This window comes from Neofelis nebulosa, chromosome 6 (assembly GCF_028018385.1).
Source record: "Neofelis nebulosa isolate mNeoNeb1 chromosome 6, mNeoNeb1.pri, whole genome shotgun sequence".
Lineage (NCBI taxonomy): Eukaryota > Metazoa > Chordata > Mammalia > Carnivora > Felidae > Neofelis > Neofelis nebulosa.
The window spans coordinates 146,005,089-146,028,971 of record NC_080787.1 but is presented as its reverse complement, the minus strand read 5'-3'; the positions used below and the strand labels follow the sequence as shown (position 1 = coordinate 146,028,971).

Sequence of the window (23,883 nt, the reverse complement as noted above, 5' to 3'; positions counted from 1 at the left end):
GATATCACTCATCATTCATGTCAACAGCCCAAGCACCATTGATTAAATTATTCATCCCTTCTGAGCGAGTCCTTTGTACCATAAAGCTAATCCTCCTCCTGCAAAAAATGGTTTTGAGCACTAAAAGAACAAATAAAAGTGACAAGCACAGCGCTTGGCACATAGGAGTTGGGTTTTCTTTCCTTCCTTTTCATTTTGAAGCAGGATAATACACTGATCGGTGAGAAGCTAAGACTCCCCTCAGGGCTCGGGGCGGGGGGGAGGGGAGCCACACTAAGGCCAGCAAGACACTCAGCCTGGCCTCCCTGCTCTGTGCACCCAGGGTCCTTCCCCTGCCTGCCCATCTCACCGTTGAGTGGAGTTCTGTGGAAAACTTGGGGTGGGGGGGGGGGGGGAATTAGAAGTCAGGTTGGTTTCTGTTGGACAGCATCTTTCTCATATTGAGGGCAGAAGTGAGGGGACGGCAATGTCCACCTACAACTGCAGATGTGGGCAGCTCCGAGCAAAGACAGGGAGGAAGGAGCAGGGGTCCAGTGTCCCGTACAGGTGAGACCCAGGCACCGCCCCCAGAAAAGGGTTAATACTTCCATCCAAACTCTACCAGCAAGACAAGATCCCCTTCAGGCCCACACAGCCAAAGGACCCCACTTCCCTCCCACAGACGGCAGGTGGGCAAGAGGCAGTAGTGAACAACCTACTGAACGGTACGGCACTGGCCACAGGTATTCTGTGGGGCTCAAACTACCCACGGAAAGGGGATTTGTGTGGGGGCAGGTGGGGGCATAAGGGATTTACTCTGGACCAAGCACATAACAGAACAGAGAAACTCCTGAGAGCCCCCTGATGTGCCAGAGATGGGGGGCACCTCCAGGGACCCGTGGCCCAGCTCCTCGGGGGGACCCCCAGCACCCACTGAGGTGGGTGTGCCAGAGAATCGGATGCCCGCGCTCCCACATGCGACTGAAATCAGCGCATCGGGGCAGCACCCAGTGTGAGGCCAGGCAGCTCCTGCCCCGGCCCCTGCCCGTGAGAACACACGGTCTCAGCTGCCTCTTGGCCAGAAAGCTTTAGGAAGGAAGGCTGCAGTCAGCCACATTTTCAGTGGCAGCTGCTGGTCAAAGGGCCTACAGTCTTTTTTTTTTTTTTTTTAAATATTTATTTTTGAGAGAGACAGAGCACGAGTGGGGAAGGGGCAGAGAGAGAGGGAGACACGGAATCTGAAGCAGGCTCCAGGCTCTGAGCCGTCAGCACAGAGCCCGACGGGGGGCTCAAACCCACAAACCGTGTGACTATATGACCTGAGTCGAAGTCTGACACAACCAACTAAGCCACCCAGGTGCCCCAAAGGGCTTGCGGTCTTGAAGGGGCTCCTGTGAGAAAAGAGGGGGCTTATCCTCTCGGGTGTACACACTAGCAGGATTTAAAAATGCTGAAGTTGGGTGTAAATGTTCTTAAAATATATGCATATTTTTTAAAAGCTCATAAACACAAGGCTTTTGAAACAAGCCCAGCATGCAGGTGTCTTCCTTTCTACTTGTGGTCAGCTTGGGAGGAAGGACATTTCCAATTATGTTTTCCATTTCTGAAGAACACTGAATGCAGATCAGTGTCTCCTCAAACAACTCCATGCACACAGTGCACAGAACACGTTAACAGTGTTCTGAACACAGGCAACGGCATTTTCATTAGCAGACTTCACATGTCCTCAGAGGGAAAGCCTGCTGGTTGTGACGCACCCATCAGGGGTCAAGGTCGGGCTGCTGTTACCCGTCTGCAGAACACAAGAAGGGTGCACACAGACTGAAGGTCCAGGTGGAGATTCAGGCAGAAGGATTAAAATGCTTTAAAAAATCGCTCCTGGAATTTTTATGACATTTACTCATTTTTTAAATTAGCGTTTAGATCAAAATTGCAAATATCTTAAGAAGCGATTAACTATTTCAAATACAAGTTATGGTTTAGGTTAGCGATGGCTGTTCTTAAGCAAGTTGTGTAACGGTCCAGTTTGTGGTTCAGAAAACAAACTCCAGGGGCACCTGGGTGGCTCAGTCGGTTAAGCATCTGACTCTTGATTGTAGCTCAGGTCATGATCTTGCGGTTTGTGAATTTGAGCCCTGCGTCGGGCTCTGCGCTGACCGCGTGGAGCCTGCTTGGGATTCTGTCTCCCTCTCTCTGCCCCTCCCCTGCTTGTGCTCTCTCTCTCTCTCTCAAAAATAAACAAACATTAAAAAAAAAAAAGGAAAATGAAATCTCTATCTGCCAAATGTTTTTCTAGAATGCTATGTAAAAAGCTAATAGTGAAATCCTTAGTAGTAGGAATTGGAAGTTAGAATACTTTTTAACTTCTTACTTTATACCTTCTATACTATAGCTTTTTAAATCTTGAAATATATTTTTATTTGCTTTAAAAAAATTTTTTTAACATTTATTAATTTTTGAGAAAGAGAGAGACAGAGCATGAGTGGGGGGAGGGGCAGAGAGAGAAGGAGACACAGAATCAGAAGCAGGCTCCAGGCTCTGAGCTGTCAGCACAGAGCCCAACACGGGGCTTGAACTCACGGACTGCAACATCATGACCTGAGCCAAAGTCGGACACTCAACCCACTGAGCCACCCAGGCACCCCTGAAATATATTACTTTTAAAAGAAAAAGAAGCAGCTACAAATATCCTATAGATTATCCCTTGTTAACTAGGACAAAGGAATAAAGCTTCATTAAGAAGGAACTGGGCAGATAAAATAATTGCCAAGTGTAACCTCAGTATTAATGAACTTTCAGGGAACTCCGAGAGTCACTAAATGTCCCATTCTATAAACTCCCTTCTTGCGCAAAGAACCAAAGTAAAAGGCAGATGCAGGTCCGGGGTTTGGGGCGGCCCCCTCCCCCTGCTGTCCCTGTGGCACTGTCTGATGGGGCAGGGGGACAACTCCCAAGGATGGTCCCAGACAACCCTACCTGTCGAAAGCAGGGGCATTGGCTTCTAGGCCTCTATTGAGTCTCAGATGATGAGAGCCAACCTAAAGCAAAGAGAAATAACATTAGTGATTCCTCCTGTTCCGTGAACCCAGGAAGTGATGGTCTTCCCATGTCGCCCCCAGTGCCATCCAGGCTGCAGCCTCTCGCCCCTCTATGACCTATTCACAGATCAGGTAGACCAGCGCTGAACTTGGGTCTCAAAGCCCGAGCCTGGCTGTGCTGCAGCCCCGTCCTAACGCTGCATGGACCACACCGGCTGGAACCCTTCCAAAGGCAGAAGAGATACTTCAGGGTCAGTGCATGAGGCCCATGTCAGACCTGCAGAGCAGAGGTGAGGCTAAGCCAATCAGGGAGCATGAAACTACTTCTCAACCTCCTCTGCAACTCCAGAGACTCTAACCCCCCCTAAAACCTGAGTTATAGCTACCTGCAAACTAATTTTCCTTATTATTTAGAATTACCTATTTAACACCAAAAGCTTAAAAAATAAACTTATAAAACTATATAGTGTTATGGGGCACTTGGGTGGATCAGTTGGTTGAGCGTCTGACTCTTAGTTTCAGCTCAGGTCATGATCTCATAGTTTGTGGGTTCCAGTCCAGCCCACATCGGGCTCTGTGCTGGCAGTGTAGAGCCTGCTTGGGATCCTCTCTCTCCCTCTCTCTGCCCCTCCCCCACTCATGCTCACTCTCTACTCAAAATGAAAAAAAAACAACTGTATATTGTTATTAGAGACAGCTTGAAAGGCTCTCTCTGGACAAATCTGGGACAATTTGATCACTGAACTAGAAAGGACAGTAATGGATTATAATTTGATAATAAAATAGGAATCCATGAATCTACATGGATGAGAGCCAGCTGGCTGGCTGGATGAGTGAGCAGACAGAGAGGTGGGCAGGTGGATGGGGAAGAAGGGAGGGCTCTTCCTTACAGCTGAACACCAACTGATAAATGTGGAGAGAGCAGTGGGGGAAAAAAATCATTTTATAGCCGCCATAGTAAAGGATGGTTCAGCAAAAACCACCCACTGATCATAAATGTTAAGGGAGAGACTGATGAGGAATAGGATGCTTTCATGGTCTCAGAGTCTCTCCTGGAGGCTTATTAGTTGAAAGAGATGACACATTAAGTGAAGAAATGGAGTAGCACCTTGCCTGAGTGACCAAAATTAACATCACTAACGAGGGGGCACATGGACACCGCGGGCTTCCAGATGGGACACGCTGACAAGGATGTGGTCTCAGGGATCCACACCCTAAACCTGATCACAGTAAAACCCCTGGAAACCCCCACTTGAGGCACTTCCAACTTAAAGGAAAAGAAGACATGTGTTCCCCAAAAATGTCAATGTCACAGGAGACAGGAAGGGAGAGGAACTGATCCAGATCAAAGGAGACTAGAGATGGGACAGCTACATGCAGGACGGGGTCCTGGCCTGGATCCCGGACTGAAGGGGTAACAGTGCCACGGCAGACACTACAGAAACAACTGATAAATCTGAAACGTGGACTGGACGTTAGATTAGAGCACTGTGCCACTGTACACGTGCTGAGCATGCGCCTCTCCTGCGGTGATGCAAGAGAACATATTTGCTCTTGGGAAAAACGTCCTGACGTACTAAGTAAGGAGACATGATGTGTGTGCAACGTGCTCTCCAGTGGTTCGGAAAATAAGGGAGAGCATGTGTGGGGGGCAAGAGGCTAACCTAGAGAGAATCTGGGGACAGGACACATGGGAGTTCGCTCTCCTGTTCCTACAACTTTTCTGTAGGTCTGGCATCATCTTTTTTAAATTATTTTTAAATTTTTAAAAATTTTTATTTTTAAGAAAGAGGCAGACAGAGCACAAGCAGGGGAGGAGCAGAGAGAGAGGGAGACAAAGAATCTGAAGCAGGCTCCAGGCTCTGAGCTGTCAGCACAGAGCCTGACGTGGGGCTCAAACCCCTGAACCGTGAGATCATGACTTGAGTGGGAATCAGATGCTCAACTGACTGCGCCACCCGGGTGCCCCAGGCCTGGCATCATTTTAAGATAGAAAGTTTCTTGAAGTATATTGTTGGGCTTTGCTTGTTGTTGAACATTACGAACATACTGTCTCTGGATTCATCTGCACCATCAGACATAGTCATTACCGAATGTGGGGGGAGTGTTATTGACAAGTTTTACCGTCACAGGTAACACATCTGTCCCTCTTCATACCTGAGGAAAGAGCCACTCCAGGTGACTGGAATAACTTAGAAATGACTGAGATTAGGCATGTCTGTCTAAACGATTCTACAAATAAAGTCCCAAGTAGCTTTTGGTCCTAAGTAATCTTGGGAGTTCTTAGGAAAGGCTAAACCAACTGCTTTCATTTTGCCACTGTGTTTATTCTGCACTCCTTTTCCCAACGGCATCAATCCCTTGCTGAGAAAATGTGATAATTCCAGAAACTTCCACAGCCCGAGTTCTGAGAAGACTACTCCATCCCGCACTCTAAGGCCAGTCAGCTCCTGTCTTTCTTCTGATCTTGTAAGGCAGGCGCCTGCAGAAAGCAGGGCTAAGCTCCTCTCAGCCACCATCCGTGAGCTCCCTGACGGCTGAAACCCAACAGAAGGGGCTGCCTGCTGTGAGTCAGCCTGTCCATCAGGGCAAGAAGTCTCCCCTGGATAAGCTGCGGCTGTGTTTAGAACCCTTCCCAGAGGAACACAGTAAGGGGACAGTAGAGAAACAATGGTTCAGGGTTCAGAAGCCTGGTTTTAAGTCATGACAAGTTCTGTTACTGGATGCATCTGCCTCTCCCTGAATCATACCCCAAAGTTTCTTCTTCCCACAGGTAGGAATTTCAGCCACAGATGACTGGACTCAAGAGTGTCCAACCCCTGGGCTCTACGTTCCTCCATTACAACAATTACTCAGTCCAGAATGGAGTTCGTGAGCTCATCCTGCCACCTGGAGTCAATGTGACACCGGGCACCATGGAGAGATGGGAGACCCAGAATTCCCTGTCCTTGAATGCCCCTGGTCTAGAGAGGCCAGAAACACACTTTAAGGTTATTAACAAGTCTGTGTAACAAGTGCCAAGTGATTTGATGGGCACTGTGCTCCTACACAGCTACTGAGGACAAGCAGAGTAATAGGATGAGATGTAGCAGGTTCCCAAGCACATCAGCGGGTTTGGGGAAGGCGAGGACCAGACGGAAAGCAATCTGGAGTCTCCCAGAGTGGAGAGGGCACAGCTCGCCTGGGCCATGGCACGTCCCTCTGTGCCACTGGCCTGCCCTTGTCACTCCAGACTTTGACAACCATCCATGTGGATGGGGCCAGGCAGGACCACCACAGGCATGTTCCCGTCCCCTACAGCAGTCAGTGCAGTGTCACTGATGACGACAAACTTTCCTGAGAACACTAAGAAATCAAGGGCACCACCCACAATGAAGGACCAGGGCAGTGAATGGGCAGAATGGATCCCTGGCTCTAGTGTTTCTCAAAGTGTGGTCCCTGGACCATCAGCTTCAGTACCTCCAGGGAAGCTTGTTAGAAATGCAGATTCTCGGGGCTCCTGGGTGGCTCAGTGGGTTAAGCATCCCACCCTTGATTTCAGCTCTGGTCATGATCTCACGGTTCATGAGTTCGAGCCCCATGTTGGGCTCTGTGCTAACAATGTGGAGCCTGCTTGGGATTTTCTCTCCCTCTCTCTCTGCCCCTCCCCTGTCTCCTCCCCCTCTGTCAAAATAAATAAGAAAAGAAAAAAGAAAAGAAACGCAAACTCTCAGACTGAATGAAAATCTGTGGGGGTGGGGCAAGGAATCGGAGTGTGTGCACCCGATTCCTCCAGGGGATGCGCGTGTGCACGCAGGTGCGTTCCAGGTTAGGAGGCTCTGGCTTCCACTCATCTCCCTCGACTCCTTCTTGCTCGGGGTGCAGATGCCTGTGAGCCAACAAGGAAACAAGCTGCCATGGCCACGGGCACCCTGCTTCCTGGGGCATCATGGCCTCCTGGAGTGGAAGGGCCCCAGGCAGAAGCCAAGCCTGGGACGTTCTCTCAGGAGACTACCCTTCCACCAGCACCCCTTTGGTCTGGTCGCCTTAGGCCTCACATCCAGCTGTCACATCTGTCCTGCTGACACTGACCTGCACCTCTCCTCTGTGCTGTCACACAGTCCTGAGGCCACTATGTGTCAGAAGCCTTGAGGAGGAGCCTCAGGAGGGAGGGGGTGGGCCAAATGGGGCAAGGGGGCGGCCCAGGCTTCCAGCCATGGGCTGAGTAAGGCATGGGAATAAAAGGCACAGCATAGGGAATATAGTCAATGGTACCGTAATAGCTGGTACGGGGACAGACGGTGGCTACATCTGTGGTCGGCAAAGCAGAATATAGAGATGGGGAATCACTAGGTTGTACTCCTGAAACTAACGTAATCCTGTAGGTCAAGTATACTCAAATAATAAAATGATTCACACACACACACACACACACACACACACACACAGGGGAGCTGCAGTTGGGGGCTAGAATGAAATCAGCATTGGCGTAGGTGCACTGGGACTGACGGCCACCGCTGCTTTCAAGATCCCCTCTCTCTCCTCACCATCCTCCGAGTCTCCGCAGTTAAGTGCACGCTTGGCCAATCGGTCCTGGCTGGTCCCTGACGCCATTAGTTCATGCTAGAAACCACAGATGGAGGAGGTAGGGGAGTCGGCAGCAGGGACAGCCAGTCTCAAGGATGCGTGGCTGCGTGAGTCAAAGCAGAGTCTGCTCGGCACCCGAGAAAGTCCCGTAACCACGAATGGCATCTCGGCACCTGTCCCCGTGCGCCACTGGCCTCCCGTAGTTACGCTCTCCTCTGGACCGCCGCAACGGTCCCGCCGGGGGTCTTTACCTTTGGTCTCCCCGCTCCACACTGAAACCTCCTGCGCCTGTGTCGGGGCGGGTCACCCACCCCCGGAACCTGTCCACGCCATGGTCCACCGCGCTGCAGCCAGCTCCCTCCACCTCACCTGCAGACCGCGTGTGCAACACTTCCCAGCGTCAAGTGCAATGATGTCAAGCTGGTGGCTTGAAACTGGCCAAGACAGGAGTTTCACATCAGAGAAGTGGGCTAATGCTACAAATCCAAGCTTCTCTCTCCTGGCACTAAAAAATCTGCTTTATCAACCAATCACTGAGTGGGTCTCAAACATTCCCACACACTGGAGTCATCTAAGGGTCTTCAGAAAGTACTGATGCCTGGCTCCCACCCCCAGACGTTGTGATTGAATTGGGCTAGCAATGCAACCTGGGTATCAGGAGTTTTGTAAGCTACCCGGGCGAGTCTAAAGTGCAGCCTCGTCAGAGCACCCTTCCTTCAGCAGCTCCTGGAGTAAACCGTAAGCTCCTTAGCGTAACATGCAGAGCCCATCTTGATCTGGCCCTTGCCTGCCTTTCCAGTCTGACCTCTGGTCGTGGCCCCCCCTGCCTTGGGCTGCAGGCAGCAAGCCATGCTGCTCCCTGGACACACTGTGACCCCCAGGCTGCAGCGCCCGCACGTGTAGACAGCTCTGCAAGGCTACCTTCCTTGTCTGATCCCTCCCGAGTCGGCTCAGACACCCACCCCCTCAGCTTGGGAGTGGGGGGCTGGCTCTCCCCAGAGAGGCCCCAGGGATCCTGGCCTTCCTCTCTCATGGGCTCTACTCACACAACACCATCATGACCCGTCCCCTTCGGGCTATGGTGTGAAGCGCCCCCACGTACCCACAGACGCTCAGTGAGCCTGGTCACTGGGTCTCATGTCTTGATAGAGAGGTACGTGCACACTGTCCCCACCTCACAGGCCTCATGGAGACGGGGGAAGCTCTCACACCACTCTCTGGGTGCAAAGAGCCACGCTCTCCCAATGCAACTTGTGTTCTCTTCTCTTGGTTATTATTTTTTATGTTAACAATACCAACAGCTACCACTTATGTGCTCTCCGGGTTCTGGACACTGCACTGAAGTCTACTGTGTGCTATGATAGCTCCATAACCCCAGGAGGTTGATTGTTAACCCCACTTCCAGAAGAGTAAACTAAGGTTTAGCAAAAATAGGAACTTCTCAGGGCTTTCTTTTTTGAGACAAGAACTTTTTTCCTGAGATAAAAACTTGTTGAAAGTATACGGTCCCTAAGAAGGGGAGCCAGAATTTGAATGGCAACCAGGTCCCATAACTGGTAAAGTTTATGCTTGGAATCACATGAGAAGCTACCTTGCGATCTTGTTTCTTTCGGTGATGGTTGCTGGTAAGGAGCCGCAAACAATCACACGAGACCCGGGGGCCGCGGTGCACGTGCAACTCTATCCTGGGTTCGGTTCCTTTTCATTACGAGTATCTTTCCCTCACCCCAACCTCTTCATTGTTTTTGAAACTGTTGTGATGGCAGTGGAGTACTTCGTGGCAATGAGAAAGAATGAAACATGGCCCTTTGTAGCAACGTGGATGGAACTGGAGGGTGTGATGCTAAGTGAAATAAGCCATACAGACAAAGACAGATACCGTGTTTTCACTCTTATGGGGATCCTGAGAAACTTAACAGAAACCCATGGGGGAGGGGAAGAAAAAAAAAGAGGTTAGAATGGGAGAGAGCCAAAACATAAGAGACTCTTAAAAACTGAGAACAAACTGAGGGTTGATGGGGGGTGGGAGGGAGGGGGGGGTGGGTGATGGGTATTGAGGAGGGCACCTTTTGGGATGAGCACTGGGTGTTGTATGGAAACCAATTTGACAATAAACTTCATATATTGAAAAAAAAAGAAAGAAAGAAAGAAACTGTTGTGATGGCTTATAGAGATCCATTTTGGGACCAAAAACGAAAAAAAGAAGTACAACCACACAAATGAGCACACACGGTGCCACGTTCCAGAAGCCTAGTAAATGGGTCTAACAGGGAGGAAGTGAATGTAGGCAAGGTGGGAAGGACAAAGGGGACGAATCTACTGTGCATCCTCCTCCGGCTGGTGATGTCATACGAAGCTTCAAAACAGAGACCTAACTCACCTTTGCGAGACATTTCTGCACACATTACAGGGGAGGAAGATTCTAAAGTGACACTTGGCAGGGGGCGGGGGGAGGTGGTGGGGGGAGATGCCTGGGTGGTTCAGTCAGTTAAATGTCTGACTCTGGATTTTGGCTCGGGTCATGATCTCTCAGTTTGTGAGTTTGAGCCCTGCATCGGGCTCTGTGCTGACAGTGCAGAGCCTGCTTAGGATTTTCTCTCTCTGCCCTCCCCTCCTCACTTTCTCTCTCTCTCTAAAAATAAATAAATAAACTTTAAAAAAATTCTTAAAGTGACATGGGGAGCAAAATCTTCAATGGACTAAGAGTATATTACAAATATACTCTCAGGGGTGCCTGGGTGACAGTCGGTTAGGTGTTCGACTTTGGCTCAGGTCAGGATCTCGCAGTTCATGGGTTCAAGTCCCATGTCCGGCTCTGTGCTGACAGCTCAGAGCCTGGAGCCTGCTTCAGATTCTGTGTCTCCCCTGCTCACGTTCTGTCTCTCCCTCTCTCAAAAAATAAACAAACATTTTTAAAAATTAAAAAAAAATTTTTTTTTAAAGTTTAAAAAATATACTCTCTATCTAACCATACCAAGAGAGCCATTAGCTTCAAGGGTAAAATTTCAGTGTGGTGATTTATAAACTGTAAACCTATTTACATGGTAAAGATGAGATTGTTAAAGGTACACGGCTGCCAGAAATGGCACCAGATCCAGGAGTTTACAAGGAAGGCACCGTGGCCGTGAAACCATGCAGACTCATCACTCTGAGTCTTCTCTGCCTGCCCCCACCCTATGCCCTAAACCCGGCAGGGCTCATTGGTTCCCGGGGACAGCCCCGTGAGGGTGCTACCTGCCAATTTAAGACACGAACCATTCACCCAAAAATCTTTGCATCTTTCAAGTCACCTAAGAAGGGGGTGGGGGGTTCCAAATGGAGAAAAACAACCAGAATCAATCTTCAGGCTTAGCTATTGAGAGTTCAGGGAGGGGCACTGCAGAGCATCACTGAAAGCTGCCCCCTGGTCCCCTGTGAAGATGATCTAATCTCTCTTTGATGGTGGATGGGATTTAGAGGATAAACACGGGTGTCAGACCCAAAGGTTAGCAAATCCTTAATAAGATTAATGGACACTAAAGCCTTTTGAAACCTATTCTGTAGAAACCACGGAGGCTCTGGAGAAGCACAAGTGTTATGAGTCTAAAAGGGGGTATCATTGCCAAAAAGCGGGCCAGCCAAGCCCCACGGACACTGCCCGTGTCAGATGGAGGGACAGCTGCTTCATGGCAGGGTCAGGCTGCATCTGGGGCCTCCAGTGGGTCAGGCCGGGGACCAAAGTTAGGGGACTGACAAACCAGTGTTGCTTTGCTTTGGGAAGAGGGAGACCAGAACATGGAGAGTCCGAAAAACGGGATGGAAGATCCCAAAGAGCCGGAATGCCTCAGACAAGACACAAGGGACTCCTCCTCGAAGGTCTGGGGCAGCAGACTCACTCTGGGGCATCCCCTGCAACGCCCTGCAGACAGACACATAGCGTGCAAGGCAAGGAGGAACTCAGCATCTCAGAGATCTTGGAATAAGGACCCACGACTGGGTGCGAGGAAGAAGGGGATGAATTTCAAAGGCTCCTTCCCAAATCCCAAGACTACCATGATTGCCCCCAATTTCTGGATTTCTTAAAATCTTCACAGGAAACACAACATGGTCTCCTGCTTCCTTTTTACCCATCATTTGCCATTTGCTAAATACAGAGTTCCAGGAGTTTCAGAAGGAAAACTCTGAATCTAAAGAAAGTCAAGTTTCAAAAACCCTTTTGGAATGTTCTGGAACAGGCAAATCTATAGAGATAGAAAGTAGACTAGCAGCTGCCTAGGCCTGGGGGAGAGCTAGGAGGGTGGTGGGGGTCGAGGTGACGGCCAGTGGGCACAGGGCTTTTGGTGGGGATGAGTCCTCTAAAATTAGGCCATGATGATAGTTATATGACTGTGTAAATGCACTAAGAACCATTGAATTGTACACTTCAAAATTTTTTTAAAGAGAAAGAGACAGAGCGCGAGTGGGGGAAGTGCAGAGAGAGACACACAGAATCCAAAGCAGGCTCCAGGCTCTGAGCTGTCAGCACAGAGCCCGACGCGAGGCTCGAACTCATAGACCACGAGATCATGACCTGAGCTGAAGTCGGGTGCTCAACCGACTGAGCCACCCAGGCACCCCTGAATTGTACACTTTAAATGGGTGACGTTTATGGCATGTAAATTGTATCACAATAAAGCCATTAAAAAAAAAACTAACTCTTTCGGGATGAACTATTCTCCATGTGACAATCCTCCTCACGTGTGCCTCTCTATGCCACTACTCAATGCCACCAGCCATCCCCATACGTCTTCGCTGTTCCTTTCGGATAGAAAGACTGATGCTAAAAAAGCTTCCCCCTCCCCAGAGGTCACACCCCACATGACACTCATCCCTCCACCTCACTGCACAATGACAGCCATGTGGACAAAGTGCCTTCTGCTGACATGGGGTCAAGTCAAGGTCCGGGAGAGACCCAGCTGTGTCAAACACCCCCAAGAGCCTGGCAGATGGCCCTGAGCGTTTTCAGGCACCACTGACGACCCAACCGCCATCACACAGAGCCCTCGGTAAGAGGAGCCGAAGCCACACCTGGGCAGAGAGGTCTTCTGAGCACAGACGATCACTCAGGCCAGGGAGAAAGATCTGGGGTCGATGGTGAGGAGCCTCAGGTCCACTTGGTCCATGACCCTCCTGGGAAGGAACTCACTGGATGAGGCAGTGCAGAGTTCCATTGACGACAAACGTGTTCTTGGAACGTGGCAACACCACACCCTGAACTCTTCCCAGGAGACAGAATGCCAAATACCCCTGGCACTGACCCCAGCCCTGTTTTAGACCACAAGGTGTATTTTTAGAAATCATGGGAATGTTCCGTGCAATTCTCACGTGGCCCCACAACAAGCATCTCCAAACATCAGACCTGCTGCATGGCCACTAGGGCCTGAAAACCTTTTAAAGCCCTGTATGACGGTCACAGCTCTCAAAAACCATCTTTGGCCAAGTTCTCAATACACTCAACCTGGGGACTAACAAAGTAATTCTCCTCAATTACGTTATACGGCTCACTTATCAGCAAAGACCTTCCTTCCCACTTCACCTGCATCAACAGCAAGCTTAGGATCAGAAAATTACATACAATGTATACGTTTCTGTATATAAACACGACACACACATGCGTGTACAGGTGCACACAGGTATTCACACTTTGGTAGCTCAGTTCAATCCAATTGGGCTGAGGAACAAGCCTCAAAACCGCGCTGTGAAGGAAACTCGGTGAAAAGAAACAAACCACAGCTGTTCGGAAGAGAAGGGCAGGTGAACAACAATACTTACTTTTTTTTTTTTCCTTTAAGGTGGACTTACTCTTTTCATTACCTACCTGAAGCCCTGGCTGCTCCCAAAACAGCGGAACGGAGCCCCTGATCTGGACAAAAGACGACACTCCATCATCCATGTAAATCGTCTGCACCGCAAGGAAACATAAAGGAAAAGTATTCCTCAATGAAACTGAATGTCCTGGGGCCGGGTAACGGGATCCGGCCGCCTGAGACCCGACACCGGCCAGAATGAAGGGCAGACAGCAGACTTCTGCGCCCTCTGCTCCTCTGGCCAGTGTGGCCTTGCTGTTCCCTGACCCGCAGGCCGGCCCCGTGTGCTCACGGGCATGCTGGCAGCCGACCAGCCTCAGAGGAGCCTGGAGCAGGCCTGGGGCCTCCGGGGGAGGGCTGCAGCCAACCGGGAATAAACACAGCCTTTCCCAGCTCCCTGGAAAGCCCAGCAAGGCCTCCCCACACCCCATTTCAGCAATAGAAGCAAAAGTACTCCGGAATTTAACTGAGACCTTCCTTAGAGCCTTCTATTTTCACCTTGTCACCTAGCCAAGTGGCAGCAGGCAACTGGAAAAGGATGGATGAAATGAACAAGCTACAGCCAAAAGACCTAGGTGACTACACTTGTCAGCCCTGCACTTGACAAGGCAGGCTTGAACTTGTAGGTGCTCCTGGCCCTGTGCCACCGTGTTCTTCAACCCGACACTAAGTCCACATACGCTGCACGGAAGCAGGGGATACTTACACGCTAAAGAACAGACCACCTCCCCTCCCCCCACACACACGGTTACTGCAGAATGTACCAACTCCTCATGTGCCCGCGGGCCCCCTCAAACCGTAGTGCTGGGGAGCTTTAAAGGGACAAAAAGTGCAGGTCCGAGCATCACGAGGGGACACTGTGGCAGTTATCAGATGCACTGCCCTTTATCTGAGTAATTCTACCCTGGCCTGGCAGGGCCAGCCTGGCCAACCCTGCTGATCCTTTCCATTTCTTACCAGGCTGCTCCCTTACAGGGTAGCTTTCCATGCGTCTAGATCACGCTCAGATCACACATTCATTAGTAATTCTGCAGCGCAGGACCTGAACATCAGACCTGCAGGTCCCCAGACAACAGGAATGACGAGCCTGGCAGCCACAGAGCTGAGCGAAACTCCTATCCCCTAATTTCCAAAGGGAAAAGCACTGGTTAAGAACTTCTCTGTTTCCAGATACTGACTACCAGCAAATTTGCTAGCCCTTACTATTTTACTAAAAATAAACCAAAAAAAAAAAAAAAAAAAAAGAAAGAAAGAAAAAGGAGAAAGTAGCAGATTGCTTAAACTACCGTAGGCATCACTGGCTACCCTGAGATTAAGAGCATATGGGTCTAGGGGCGCCTGGGTGGCTCAGTCAGTTAAGCATCTGACTTCAGCTCAGGTCATGTTCTCATAGCAACATGAGTTCGAGTCCCGTGTTGGACTCTGTGTTGACAGCTCAGAGCCTGGAGCCTGCTCTGGATTTTGTGTCTCCTTCTTTTCTGCCCCTCCCCCAATTACTCTCCCTCTCTCTCCTTCAAAAATAAACATTTAAAAAATATATTTAAAAAAATTAAAAATAAAAGAGCACATGGGTCCGGGGGCACCCGGGTGACTCAGTCGGTTGAGTGTCTCCCACTCTTGATTTTGGCTCAGATCATAATCTCACAGTTTGACCCCACGTCAGGCTCTGCGTTGACAGCTCGGAACCTGCCTTGGGATTCTCTGTCTTCCTCTCTCTGTGCCCCTCCCGTTTGTGCGCTTGCTCATGCTCTCTCAAAAATAAACATTTTTAAAAACCTTAAAAAAATAAAAATAAAGAAAGAACATACGGATCCAGAATGCTGAGAAAGAAACCAATTTAGCCAACATTTCTCTATAAAGATAGCCCTCAGCAGTGCCAGGACAGGATTTAAGCTATGGAACTATGACCCTTCACTCGAACACATGCTAATGGAGCTATTTCCAGCATTAGACCACGCTCCTCTTGAGCTAGAACTTGCACAGGCAGAACCAGCTTCAGAAAACACCCGCTGAGAGTCCCCACACCCTAGACCCCACTCCTGGGAGAGGAAGGAAAGATGCCTCTGGATTTCTCCACTGCTCCCTCCCACTTGAAGACTTTCTAGTTCTGTGTCCTGTTCATCATCAGGGCCACCTTCTTTGTTCCCAAGGTAGTAAGACAAACCTGACCATCAAACACCAGCAGTGGATTTGTGGTGCTTTCCTTTTCTGAGCTAAAGAACATAGGTTTTCATACTAGTGGCAGACTGATGCCTCAACTCACAGAGGGCATCTGGATCCCAGGGGAAGGAGAGGAGGGTGGAGTGTGAACGTGGGTCAGCACGTGGGCTCTGGGACAGCACCTTCCACCTGCCAGCTTCCATGTGCCCTGCAGGGTGACCCTGGGCATGTTAACCACATTGGGCCTCGATTTCCCTCTCTCAAGGGAGTTACTGCCATCTGGTCCCAGGGAGGAGTAAATGAGTATCAAGGGAACGGGATCCCAGTGCTGGGCAGTGGCTCATGGCTCTTCAGGCCAGGGAAGCACCGCCCAGGAGTGTGGACGAGGCCCCTGCAGACGACTGACCAGGGCAGGGTCAGAGCACTGGGGGAGCAGGGCTTAGGCTGTGGGGACAGGGAGTGTAGGGTCAGACAAGGGGTGGGAGGGAGACCACAGGGCATTTCAGGAAGGAGGGAGTCCACCATGGCTAAGTGGTGGTGAGGCCAGGCCTGGGACCCTCCTGGTCTTGTCTTGGCAACTCTGAGAAGCCCCTTTCACAGAGTGGTGGGAGCAGAAAGCCAGCGACCCTGAAGAGAAAGGGATAATGCAGGAAGACTCACAACCCAGCAGATACACTTTTGTCTTCTATTTGCTGAACTTGTACCTCCAGGTGAGGCATTTACAAGCCAATTCTTTCCAAGTCTGCTGCATTCTTGGGAGGACACGCAGTCATCCTGCCCTCCCTGGATTAATCAGTGGCCTTATCTTCAATAGCCAAATATTTTTCATCTTTTTCACTTTTGATAGACCAAAGGGACTTTTTTGGTTTTGTCTTTCTGCATGGTGAGTCACAGCTGCAGAGCAATCCCACCAGGTATGACTCACGGCAGAGCTGAAAGGACTCCAGGTTTCTTCCCAGGGAGACTGAGATGTGGTCCACACCTGCACACACACATGCACTCACACCACACACACAAATGCACACACACGAAACACGCCCCACGAACACGCACTCACACCACACACAAATGCACACACATGAAATACTCCCCCCACAAACACGCACTCACATACCACACACAAATGTACACACACACACACAACCCCCCCCCCCACACACACACACCCCAACATGCACACACATACAGCCTGCCTTGGAGAAGAAAGCTTGTTCCTTCCTCTTAGGAAAAATGTTAAAGCAAGGCAGAGTGGGTGCACTGAAAGCACCCCTCTCTTCTGGCTCCCTGAGTGTTTAATTCAGGGGAGACCCTGCCTCACAGGACCAGCCTGCTCTGTCCTGCCATTTGCAAAGGAGCACAGCGTGGCAATTCATGAGCCGCCTTCATGCATTTACTGAAGGACTTCCACTCCCAGGTGGCCACAAGGTTGGGTCTGAAGAGTCTCACTTCTGTAGCAGGGTCCTCAGCCAGACGTGACCTATGGGCAGCCACCGAGGGTGGGGGTGGGGGCAAGCAGTCCCAGCTGGGGCTCCTTCCCGCTGTGGCTCCACGCCAATCTCCTCCAAGATGCTGCCTACCACTCTCTGGTGACGAACCCACATTTCAAGGCCCGCCATTTCTTCAAACGTCAGGTCACAAAGCAGGCGACACCATGCTACTTGGAAGAATGGCCCCCACTCTGCCTACTGCATCACTCTGATTCCAAGGCCGCGGGATGCGATCAGTGCACAATCTGCCGTCACCAGGAACAAAGCCACCAAGACTGCAGGGAGGTACACTCTGCCCCGGGACACCATGAGGACCCGGACCTCACGGTCTCTGGCCCGCAAATGTGGGGGAGCGGAGCATGCAGGGCCCCCGTCAGATCCCCGCAGCCCTGGATGGGCCAACCTCAACGGGGTTACAGGCTTCCCAGACGCTTACTGTGCATCACATGTCACGTGCATCTCCCCAAGCTGAGCCAAGTGGATGCCGCAGGCTGAGCTCCCTCCCCAGGAGGATGCTCAGAAGTGCCTTCACCAGCGGGAGGTAGGGGAGGGGAGGAAGGCAGCACTGTGCTTGGCAGGAACACTGGTTAAGTACATATTTCACTGAGGAAAAGATTTTTATGTTACAAAAGAAACAATTTAGATCAACCCTAAGTACTTCTATTGCTACAGAGTGCCGCAAACAAAACCATTCCCTGATGGCAGGGACAGAGAGCAAGGGGCTCTCTCGTGCCAGTGGGAGCAACGCGAGTCTCTTGAGTCTCTTGCTTCCCGGGAGCACCTGCCTTCCTTCAGCCACGCTCATCCTGCCTCTGAGAACATTTCAGAAAAGGGGACGATGCGCCTACAGCAGATGCTGCCTGGAGCTGGCTTCGGGGAGCGGCTGGTGACCACGCCCCCTGGGGGGGGCTATGCTGGGTCCCCAGGGTATCGTCAGGGTGGCCCTCAGCAGGATGCTTTCCTGGGGGAAGCACACGCTTTCACCACTCTCCTCAGTTTCATCTGTGTCCTCTTCTCCCCCGGTGGCTTCCCTACCCGGTGCTTCGTGTGTGTCTCCCCAACCTCACTTGTCTGTTGGCTTTCCCTTCTCCCTGCAGGCAGGACCCTGCAGCTGAGCGCCAGCCGAGGGAGGCACTCCCAGGAGGCTGAAGGCACCTGTCCTGTTCCTGCTGCGTCCCTGCCCGGGCAGGCTCACCGTCAACATCAGCTGAGGGGCTCAGGGTTGGCTCCCGTGTTGCCAATGAGGACACATCTGGAATCACCTCTGGGCACTGAGTCCTCCCCGCCCCCACCCCCACCGTGGTGTTCACACTGTCTGGGGCTCTCTGAAGGCACGAATCATCCTGGGCGCCTGCTTCCCCCAGCGGAGAGCCTGTGGTCTGTCGGGAGTAGCCCCACAGAGAACAGCTTTGGGTGCGAGGCCAGCACAACCCCCTTGCCCTGTTACATGTCTGCTAAAAGTGACATCACCGTGGGGCCAAGTAGCTACATGTTGGTCCCGGATGGGGGCCGCATTCCCAGCTGCCTGCCATCTCTGGATGAAATAACCAGAGCAAAGGCCCCAACCAGTCTATAGAAAAATGAGAAAAGCAGACACTACTGAGATTTTTTTCATAAAGCTAAATGTGCTGCGTTTAGAGCACAATTCTTCAACATTGAATTATGTCTTTGTTATGGGTCGAATTGTGTCCCCCAAATAGACATGTTGGAGTCCTAATCCCAGCACCTTGGAATGCGACCTTATTTGAAGGCAGTCATTGCAGATGCGGTTAGTAAAGATAGGGCACACTAGATAGGGTGGGTCCCCTCGTTACAGGGCAAAGGGACATTCCGGAAGAGGACAGCACGTGGAGGTGAGGCAGAGACGGAGGGCTGCGACCACGGGGCCCTCCTCTAGAGGGAAGAGACAGGAAGGATCCTCCTCTAGAACTTTCAGAGGGAGCACAGTCTTGCCAGCCCCTGGATTTTGGACCTTTGGGCTCCAGAACCGTGAGACAATCAATTCTAGTTTTCTTTTTTTTTTTTTTTTTTTTTTTTTTTCAACGTTTTTTTCTTTTTTATTTTTGGGACAGAGAGAGACAGAGCATGAACAGGGGAGGGGCAGAGAGAGAGAGGGAGACACAGAATCGGAAGCAGGCTCCAGGCTCCGAGCCATCAGCCCAGAGCCTGACGCGGGGCTCGAACTCACGAACCGCGAGATCGTGACCTGGCTGAAGTCGGACGCTTAACCGACTGCGCCACCCAGGCGCCCCTCAATTCTAGTTTTCTTAAGCCCCCTGTTTGTGGCACTTTCTTACAGCAGCCTGAGGAAACGCCTACCACTGACTTACATTTTCAGTGTTAACACGCCTAATCTTTCAGGAACGACGGTGAAAGGGAGGACAGCTGCTTTTCTGATGAGTAAGATACAACAGAAGAGACCCGAGACCCCGATTTGTTTTTTTTAAATGACTGAGTTTCTTTGGCCATAAATTTTGACTTTTTTTTTTTTTTTAAGTTTATTTATTTACTTAGAGAGAGGCAGTGGCCTGCCCCCAGTTCCCGGCACTGCACCCAGCCCATAGCGGGAGATAAACAATAAAGATTTGTTGAACGAACTGCATGATTCAAAGGCTCATAACCCAAGGATAAAAATTGGGATGGAAATGCAGGTAACGGGAATGCAGGTGGGGCATGTGAACAAAAGGAAGTAGTTTTCATCATGTACACACGAGCGAGAAAAAAGAAACTGGCCTTCGTTCAGGGCCCATGTTTTCTCTGACATTTTTAACCGGATGTTACTTATGGCCTCATCTGCATCCAGGAGAGCAGGCAGAGTGAACAGAAGTCATAGGCAAGAAACTGCCCTTGGTGCTCATCGTTAGCTCCCGTTCCAAAGTCCTCCCACTCAGCACCTGACTCTAGGAGGACCTCCTCCCCTGAAGCCCAAGCCGACGGCTGCTGACACACAGAAAGCAGGTGCTCCCTGTTGGGATGAGCACTGGGTGTTGTATGGAAACCAATTTGACAATAAATTTCATGAAGGGGAAGGGGAAGGGGAAGGGGAAGGGGAGAAAAGAAAACAGGTGCTCAAATCCGTGAATGACCCGGGCTAAAGTCCTGGTAGGAAACACCTCTCCCAGCTGCAGGAAGGAGGGGTTGCAGAGACACATCCCCACTAAATAAACACAGGCTGTTTGCAGCTTGACAGCCGCAGCCACACTGCACCTGTGCCTTTCGTGGGGGCTGACCTTACTTACAATTTATTCTACCTGTTAGTCCACCAAGTGGCATTATCCTACAGATCTGCCACCCAGAGAGGGGGGGAAAAAAACCAGTGTGAGACAGCATCTCTGGGAATGAGAACAGAATTTAGGGGCAAAAAAATCAATGAGAGACTAAGCAGATGGTTATATTCAAGGAAGCTGAAAGCAAATGCCGCTTAACGCTCAGATTTCACAACTCCCAGGTGCTAAGACGTGCTCCGGTTGATTTAGAATGAAAACCTGTTTGTTCCCTCATCCTCACCGTATTGATCTACTTTTTGCCTTAAGATCCTGTTGGATCATCCACCACCTGCCCTCTTAAACAGCCTGCCACCCTTTATGACCACGGCAAAAACGCCCGCTTCCTTTTAGCTGCAAGTACCTCGGGTGAGCAGAAGTGGATCAAGAAAGCCGCCCCCGGCAAACCGGAGGCCACACTTGCAGGCAGAGCCCCTGTGACTCACTCTGTTCTCCAGAGGAAGGAGCCACGATGCCCAGAAACGACCTCCAAACAGGCCTGGCCCTCTTCTGCCCCAAATGGAAATGCACGTGCGCGGCTGCGTCCCCGCCGCACCACTAGGCGCCACTGACCTGCTCTGTCTCCACGAAGTTGGATACGTGGCCGTCGTCGTTCACGCCGCGGGTGTGGAAGCGAGCGCCGGCGCGCTCGCAGCTGATGCGGGAAATGAGGCAGGCCTTGGCCTGCTTGTGTGAGGCGTAGACGGTACGGATGGACACCACCCCGCAGATGACCTTCAGCAGCCAGTCACAGCAGCTCACCTGGTGCTGCCTCAGGGGCACGTGCAGCAGCTGGTTCCTGCAAAGCGGAGCCCACAGAGCCTCGGGTCAGCACACACGCTCCCGGAAACACTGCGCCCAAAGCAAGTGGGGCGGGGCCCCCGCAGGATGGGGTGCAGGTGCCCGCCATGAACTTGGCGCTCCGGGCGCGTGGCCCGGAGGTTCACATGCTTCCGAGACCCCCACCCCCGCAAGCAGCAGGCCGCGGAGCCACACACAGCAGCAGCAGCAGCAGCAGCAGCAGCAGCAGCGGGGACGGCCTGGAGCTGCTGCGGAAGTCCGTATCGGCGAACGGAAGCCGAGCCAGGAGTGCGAGCCAACCATCACCTTCCAGGGACTGTCAGAGAAGCCTCCCTTTAGATCCCTGGCCTCCGCACTTTTAAATCAGAAGTCCCATCAGTCAAAAAAATTAATCATAGGTTTGGCCCTTAAATAATAAATGATAAAAATAATCATTAAATACACGTATGCTGGCTTAAATTACATACGTAACACATGAGGTCTATCCTGTCCCAACGAGAGCACTAGGAAGCAATCCAAAATAAAAAAGGAGACAAAAATAAAACAAGGAAAGTTCCAGCCCTCCTCCCTACACCCGTGGATTGTTCTGGGCCTCTGGGGACCCCTGGTATCCATGATGACAAGGAGGGAGATAAAAGCCAACATTTACCAAGGGCACTGAGCACCATTCTAAGTGCTTTGGGATGGATTGGCTCACTTCATCCTCCATAGGCCCTATGTGAAAGCTAGTACCATTCAGCCCATCTTACAGATAGAGAAACTGAGGCACGGAGAAGTGAAGGACTTGCCCAAGGTCACAGAACCAGCAAGCAGCAGCGAGCGGCTGGGAGCCTGCCCTCTTCACTGCTCTGCCAGGCCCAGGCCTATCTCCTCTCCCAGTGAAGGCCCCACGCGTACAGCCACACCCCTGCTGGCCACAGCCTTCTGCTCTGTCTCAGCTTCCCTACACCCACTCGACCTTACTCTGCTCAAGCGTCCTCTCTGAGAAATGAGGCCTCGGAGGGGTGCCAGGACCCCCGACCCCGCCGGCTGAGCTCCATTCCAGGTGCTCAGGGCACACAGAGCAGCACCTTCAGATGCCTCTCAGACCCTCCCAGGGACGCAGGAGCCTTCACAGAAGACTCTCTCCCATGGGGTAGTAAGCAAATCTAGATCACAATGCCCTATCTGTTTAAAAAAGGCAGCACTAGGGGCGCCTGGGTGGCGCAGTCGGTTAAGCGTCCGACTTCAGCCAGGTCACGATCTCGCGGTCCGTGAGTTCGAGCCCCGCGTCAGGCTCTGGGCTGATGGCTCGGAGCCTGGAGCCTGTTTCCGATTCTGTGTCTCCCTCTCTCTTTGCCCCTCCCCCATTCATGCTCTGTCTCTCTCTGTCCCAAAAATAAATAAAAAAAAATAAAAAATAAAAAAGGCAGCACTGTTCCTGCCCTAGAGCCTTCCTCAAAGAGAGCAGCCTTCTCTCATTTCTTCCAAAGCGTGCTATGCTCCTCCTTGTCTCCGGTGGCTCCTCCCAGCAGCAGGGACTCCTCAGGTCTCAGGCCAGGCTCCCCCACTGTGAACACAAACACTTGCACCTGGGCGCTGAGACACGACCCCCCCTCAGGGAGTGGCCACCTGGGTCCCCTTCTGAGCTCTCGCAGCCACAGTGCTGGTCTGCCTGAAAGATGACGATCACCGAGACCTCCTTTACAAAATACATTTTCCTCTGAATCACTCTCTAAAATTCAGACGATGAACCCGCTTTAGTAGCAAATTAAATCTGCATATGGTATCAAGGCAAAGCCTCCAGAACATTCCAGTCTTCCGGCCCCACAGCTATGGCAGCCGTCAGTCACCAGAGGTCAGGCAAAGGAGGCTTTTGCCAAACAGTCAACTCTGAATCCCTGTTTGTAGTCACACTGGCCTGGCGCTCTGTAGGAGGACGGCTCCTTTCCTCGGAGGGAGAGACCCAGATCTGTGAAGGAAAAGTGCTTTGAGTTTCCTCCCAGGCTTCCATTGTTCTGGGAGGCAGTTATCAGTGGGGTCAATTACCAGCCAGGAAAAACCACTTCACGCTGCCCAACGTGTTCCCTCGTTCACCAGCCACGTTCAGCGTTGACCCCATCTGACTCTAGATGTGGGTCCAGACCTGGAACACAGCACCCCAAATGGTGGGTTTAGGCAGTCAAGCCCGTGACCACTCAGTCAAGGCTGACTCAGTTGTGGTCAGTTCCGTGGGCGCCGCCCAAACACCACGCCCTGGAGGGTGGCGCGGCCCGGCAGCCCGGCGCCCTCCACAGCCACCGCCCCCTCTCAACTCAAGATGGAGTCTGGCGTCCACGTGGGGCGTCCTCCCTTCCCAAGCCCCTCTCGGCCTCCGCTTCGTGGATCTCCACTCTCACTGCTTTCTGTGGGCCTCAAGTCTCCAGCCACAGAGCTGGCGGAAGGAGGCCTGACGGGGGCAGTCACAAAGGTGCCGGGGCCACCCCGTTTCCCCGGCATCCCCTACGGTCCTTCGATGTTGCCAAGCACGTTACAGCCTGTGACACCTCACTCCGCTCCTTGCCTGGAAGTCTTCGTTGAGAGTGGCTCCGAGGCCTTAGTACAAATACTTCTCGTAATCCACAGCCCTTGTATCCCTGAGCTCAGCTGACCTCAGGGGCACGTGCACCAGCTGGTGCCTGCAAAATGGAATTAGTGATTCACAGAAACACCGTCTCCTGGACCTGTCACTCAGAGACTGGTCCTCGAACCGCAGCGCAGGAGCCACATCATCATCTTGCTAGAG

At 51.6% G+C, this 23,883-nt stretch overlaps 1 protein-coding gene across 4 annotated transcripts in view; it reads right to left on the bottom strand.

The window, feature by feature from the left end:
- Window positions 1-23,883, bottom strand: part of SYNJ2 (synaptojanin 2) — a 106,185-nt gene that overhangs the window by 43,215 nt on the left and 39,087 nt on the right. For all 4 annotated transcript variants that reach the window (XM_058735772.1, XM_058735770.1, XM_058735769.1 and 1 more), the window contains exons 4-6: window positions 20,892-21,117; window positions 13,420-13,503; window positions 2,956-3,017 (exon numbers count right to left, since the gene is read on the bottom strand). In XM_058735772.1, the coding sequence (XP_058591755.1) occupies window positions 2,956-3,017; window positions 13,420-13,503; window positions 20,892-21,117 (372 nt within the window). The remainder of the gene's footprint in view (window positions 1-2,955; window positions 3,018-13,419; window positions 13,504-20,891; window positions 21,118-23,883) is intronic.